This window comes from Blennius ocellaris, assembly GCF_963422515.1.
Source record: "Blennius ocellaris genome assembly, chromosome: 1".
Taxonomy (NCBI): domain Eukaryota; kingdom Metazoa; phylum Chordata; class Actinopteri; order Blenniiformes; family Blenniidae; genus Blennius; species Blennius ocellaris.
Genome location: NC_137650.1, coordinates 6867923 through 6873922, shown reverse-complemented (window position 1 = coordinate 6873922; position 6000 = coordinate 6867923). Strand labels below are relative to the sequence as shown.

Here is a 6000-nt window from a genome sequence, read left to right as displayed (position 1 = left end):
TATTTATTTGATCTTTTTTGAATTCCTCCCCTCTCGAGGTTGCGAACATCACTGCTGCCAAGCGGCGATGGGCACGCTGCAGGAGTGGGCTGCTGCCCGCCAAGTCTGACCGTGTTCCGGCGGGCGCCGGAGGAGGATGAGAGGAACACGTAAGAATCCTCCGCAGGGCTGATCCTCCCGGATTCGCAGCCCCCCAAAAAAAATTATTAAAAAAAAAATGCAGAAAGGGATGCGGCTCAACGATGGCCACATCACCTATCTGGCGCTCCTGGCGAAGAAGGACGGGACGCGGCGGGGCTGTCTGAGCAAGAAGAGCTCCGACAACACAAAATGGCATTCGAAGTGGTTCGCCCTGTTGCAGAATATGCTGTTTTATTTCGAGAACGACTCCAGCTCACGCCCCTCCGGACTGTACCTGTTGGAGGGATGCGCGTGCGACCGCGCGCCGTCACCCAAACCGTCCCTGTCGGCCAAGGAGTGCCTGGAGAAGCAGGTGAGGCGCTGATCGCTCCCCGGAGGAAGTGTGAACGACGGAGGTGATCCGTCTCATCCGGACGGAACAGACGGACGCACTGGCGATGTAAAAAACTGCGTGATGCGCGCGAGTGCGCGCGCGCGCGCCGCGTGTTTGTTCTTGAAAGTCGCTCTCATCAGTTTTTTTTTTTTGGGCACGTGCACGCAGACACAGCATTAAAAAGCAGCAGATCTGCTCCCATTTCCCCTCTCCACCAAATATAAGAATAATAACAACCGGGCGCACGGTTTCCCGGCGACGTCTGCTGCTTTTAGAGTTCACTTGACGTTCCAGAGTTACGTAATGGCGTCATCCTGATTGATTGTCTCGATTCTGCACTAAAATAGCCCCGCGGCACCTCGGAGGAGGAACTCGAACTGCGCGAAACGCAACGAGGGCGCGTGATGATCGGCGCACGTGCAAAGTTTGCAAACAGTGCGCACGGTAATTGTTGCGTCGCAGCCTGACACGAGGCAGTGATTTTTTTTATTTTTTTTTTGGGTGGGGGGGTGGGGGTTGGGGAATGCGGCAATACACAGACTTAGTAAACTTAAACTGCACCCAAACTTTGTAGGTTGCCATCTTGCGGAGGAGCGCTGCCCCCCTTCCCGGTCGTTTTGACGTATTGATTTAATTCCTTGTCTCGATATTAATAGCATCCTACCTTGGCAACTGTGTCCCCCCCCCCCCCCCCCCCCCCCCCCCCCCCCCCCGGTTTATAGCGGCTCGGTTCATTTGATGGCTCTGCCATTATCCCGGGGTGTTAACGACGAGCCGTGAATGAAAACCAAAACGAGGTCCCAGTCATGGTTTTGTCCCCCCCCCCCCCATTCCCTTTAATTCCTCCAGCGTTTAGTGCCACGGATTAACATGTGTGAGGGCTCAACAATTTCCTCTGTCTTTTTTTTTTTTTTTTTTTTTTAATGGCAGTTACACAGTCGGGAATAATCTCTGTGAAAGCAACGTTTCCTCTACGTGAAGCCGGGTCAAAGGGCTTATAGGAGGGCTGTTGTTGGGGGAAACTGAACATTGTGGCATAAAAGAGCCAGAGAAGTGGTCAAGCTGCTCTTCTGCGTCCCTCGCTGGGACACCAGTCAGAGGGACGCATGGCTCTGTGGTGTGTTCAGCAATAAATCAGCATTTACAAGAAGAAAAACAAAAGCAAAACCCAGTGGACTTCAGTGTGACAACAATCCACACTTCCAGGACTGCAGACAAAACTTCCACAATTTGGTGCCAATAATTACAGGAGTGTGTTTTGCTATTTGTTGTAAGGATGGCTGAGCTGGAAGGGGGCATGTTTGGAAGTCAGATTATCTCTCTCAGTGTTCAAAGAGTGTAGTGAGGGCAGCAGAAAAATAATCTCGGGACCAGGGGGATGCCTTAGTGACAGCGTCATTTGTCATTTCATTTAAAACAATGAAATAAAAGGTTAAACCTACTAATAGAGCCATTAAAACACATTAAACTATGTAGCAGTAACAACATTCAAACACAATCAAACGTGAACAAATTAGAACAGATATAAAGTTATATGTTCTCATAATTACTAAGGATTATTCCCCGAGGTGCAGATGAAAAAATGTTTGACTTACAACCAATCTACAGTGTGAGCAGGTCCAAACAAACCCTTGTATTGTGCTCATATGAGGACCTGGTGCTGCTGTCCATGGTGCTGAACTCTAACCGCTGTCCTCTGCTCTCTGTCAGGACTGACGTCAGTGTTTAAAATACTGTAGCGCAGGGACTGATACACACATGTGACTATTTGATGTTAATTTAAACCAAAACAAGGCCTCACGCTGTGATGGAGATGCCACACGCACACAAAAGAAAACAAAAGCGTGGTTGTTTATTTTAGAACAGGCCTTCTGGTGGGGCATTGCTAATCAAAAAGCTGTCTCTGCATAAATTAATCAGACTTTAAGCTAAAGCTCATACAAGTCCTTTTAGGATGGTTCTATCGATCTCTTTTAAAGACACTATTTCTGTCTACTCTCATGTTCCCCGTTGCACCTATTTTGTAGAAACCATGTCAAGACAAGGGGCGAGCGCCGTCCCGGAGATGAAACATGGGCTGAGTGACGTCTGTGACGACGGCCGATCATGCAGACTGCTCCAGTGAATTTATTCCAACAGTGAATTAAGTGATTCTGAAAGCCTTCGATTAGCATAACACAGTCCTCTCCTCTGCACACGTCCCTTTACATAATATGTGTCAGAATTATGTCATTGTTTGTGAATTTGTTTGTTTATTAAACGTGAAGATGCACATTCATTTTTCCCCCGCACGCGGCATGCCTGGTGTCTGTTTCTGTACGCCTTATGGGAATTGTCTCACTGTGCTCTCCTGCATGTGCCAGTGTGGAGCTCTAAACACCGAGCAACTCCACAGAAAAGGTGAAACGAGGACAGAAAGAGAGATCGGTGCTCCACGTGTCTAAGGGCATACAGATTCCCGCTTCACTCCTGATATTAAAAACACAAAACAAAACAAAGACTGACACTTGAGTCAGCAAGCATCCTGCAGAGTGTGTCAGAGGCAGCGTTACTGTACAGTCCCAACATGAAAACCTGTTACATGTCGGGATTACAGCAGATTCCAGGTTGTTTTTTTTTTTTTTTTTTGTGGAGCGCTGCGTTTGCAGTGTGTGCATGTAGCCGGAGACTGTGTGTCAGAGCTGCAGGAGGAATGGCCAGGAGAGTACAGGATCTTATCAGTGTGTGACAGGGAGAGGGACAATGCAGCCAATAGATGCCAAGCCAACTGCCACCTTGCAGGGCTACAGAGCTTTTTATAGCCCTCACTCCTCAAAAAGGCAAAAAGATTTTTTCTTTCCTCCTCCCCCCCCTCCCTCTTCGTCTGTCTCTCCGTTCTCATTGTATTCTTTGGAGTGTTCTACTTTTTAAATGTTCTTATTCCCCATTTAGAAGGCGAGCTACGTTTAAGCCCACAGTTACTATGGCAACCCCTATTTGCATCTGAAAAAGTGCATTTAAAGGGGACAACAAAATGTGCAACAACATGCCTTGGCATTGTGCTCCATTTAGCAAGTACCGGTACGGCAAATACGAGAGGAGAGAGGTGGGCTGCGTTGAGGATGAGGATGAGGATGAGGAGGGACCGACGGAGAGCTCTGCTTTTCATTTCTGCAGTTTTATTTCATTCACATCGACGCGCTACAGTCGTCGAACATCAGTCCCATGTCTAGTGAACCGAGCCAAAATAGACGTAAATACATAGAATAAAAGCTGCATTAATGAGAAATGCAGGATCATCTGAGACAGATACTTTTGGTGATTCCTTTTTTCGAAAAAGGAAGTTCTGAAATGTTACATAAACAACTCGGCCAAACAATTGTACAGACTGAAACACAAGTTCATTTATTTCTGAAGCAAAAGTCGACATTTAACAGGTCTCTCTTGAAAATGAAAGTGTCTCAAAGAGATTGCCCGTTTAAATAAAGTCATATTGAAATTGAAGATAATGATTAGTTTGAGTTTCTTTCCATTGCTTTAAGTCCTATTTTTTTCTGTCCTACCTGTAGTTTAAAAAGATATATTTATGGAATATTGCTGATATTGGCTTGATTAATTATTGAAGCACTCTTCATTGCTGAACAGTATGTTAAAGGAAGTAGAATCACTTTAAGGTTTACTTAATGGAGGCCATTGTTTTGGTTACATAACTCTAAATTCTGCTATTTCTCTTAATTCAGGACTGAAATAAACTGTTTTTGTTCAGATTTTAAAGAACTTACTACAGTGTACTTTGTCTCACCTACCAGCAGATATCGTATCAGTGGCACACACACACACACACACACACACACACACACACACACACACACACACACACACACACACACACACACACACACACACACACACAAAGAAAATGCAGTGATGTGGAGTTAAATATAGCTGCCAAAAAATGCATGACACGTCAGTTGAGGGGATTGGAGAGATGGGAGGCACAGCATTAACGGTAAGCATTCGCTCCTGCTAATCAGGAAATATGGAACGTTTGTCCACATCACCAATTCAATTCAATTCTATTCTATTCGCTTCTCTTCTCTTCTCTTCTCTTCTCTTCTCTTCTCTTCTCTTCTCTTCTCTTCTCTTCTATTCAAACTGCCTAAATATATCATGCTCATTACATAACACATGCCATTGTATTATCAAAACTTTTTATTTTTTTAAATGGAATTAAATCCACTGCTTGCAATGGTCACAAGCTTTTATTCCCTCCAGCAGAACCAGTCTGGCTTCGGCTGAAATGGGGAAACGAGAGTGAAAATGAAAATCAGGCAGAAAACAACATGGCGCAAGAGAGAGAACATACTGCAGGCTGATGAAGTCCGGAGCTCCAGATCAGGAATTACAACGCCAGAGTTGTGTCTAGTTGTAGGTGGAGGGAGGGCAGGAGAGAGTGTGGCCCACAGGATACATACAAACAATGTTGACAGCTTTCAATGTATGTAGAATGAGGAGAGGTAGCAGATACACTCTTGGCAGCACAGCTAAGAACAATAGTGAATCAGCACTAGCAGTAAGAATGTTCCAGATGGATCTTTAAAGTAGGGTGTAGGGGATGGTGGGAGCGGGCTCCAGAAAAGTTCAACTTGTGTAAACTCTGAGTTCTATGAGTAAAATGAGTAAAGTGTCTTGTGTTTTGTGTTACGATTCCTCCAGTTGGTTTGTGTTCGTCCCTCAGCTGCAGGCCTCTGAAACAACAGGAGGGTTTTCAAGGTGGAGCAGCAAGCTGACGGAGGCCAGGTCCTCCTGGGTAGAGCAGCAGTGAAGCCATGGACGTAGTGGGGCAGTTTAGGAAACAGTCATTTCACGTCACGTGTGCTTATTTCAGTTCTGTTTGAATTTTGAAGTGAAGATCTTGAGGCCTTGATTTGGGAAAAGCTGATTGGAAACGAATGTTCTCGTAAATAAAGAGTGAGCTCATGTCTGCATAGTAGTGATCCTGCATAGTAGTGATACTGCATAGTAGTAATACTGCATAGTAGTGATACTGCATAGTAGTGATCCTGCATAGTAGTGATCCTGCATTGTAGTGATACTGCATAGTTGTGATACTGCATAGTAGTAATACTGCATAGTAGTGATACTGCATAGTAGTGATTCTGCATAGTAGTGATACTGCATAGTAGTAATACTGCATAGTAGTGATACTGCATAGTTGTGATACTGCATAGTAGTAATACTGCATAGTAGTGATACTGCATAGTAGTAATACTGCATAGTAGTGATACTGCATAGTAGTAATACTGCATAGTTGTGATACTGCATAGTAGTGATACTGCATAGTAGTAATACTGCATAGTAGTGATACTGCATAGTAGTAATCCTGCATAGTAGTGATACTGCATAGTAGTAATACTGCATAGTAGTGATACTGCATAGTAGTAATACTGCATAGTAGTAATATTGCATAGCAGTGATACTGAATAGTAGTAATATTGCATAGCAGT

At 44.7% G+C, this 6000-nt stretch overlaps 1 protein-coding gene across 1 annotated transcript in view; it reads left to right on the top strand.

Moving 5' to 3' along the window:
- Positions 1-217: 217 nt before the first annotated feature.
- The window catches only part of LOC308132202 (ras-specific guanine nucleotide-releasing factor 1-like), a gene marked incomplete at both ends in the record, with an annotated part of 28697 nt that continues 22914 nt past the window's right edge, over positions 218-6000 (top strand). The window contains one exon of the mRNA XM_080499201.1: positions 218-493. Coding sequence (XP_080355327.1) covers positions 218-493 — 276 coding nt within the window. The remainder of the gene's footprint in view (positions 494-6000) is intronic.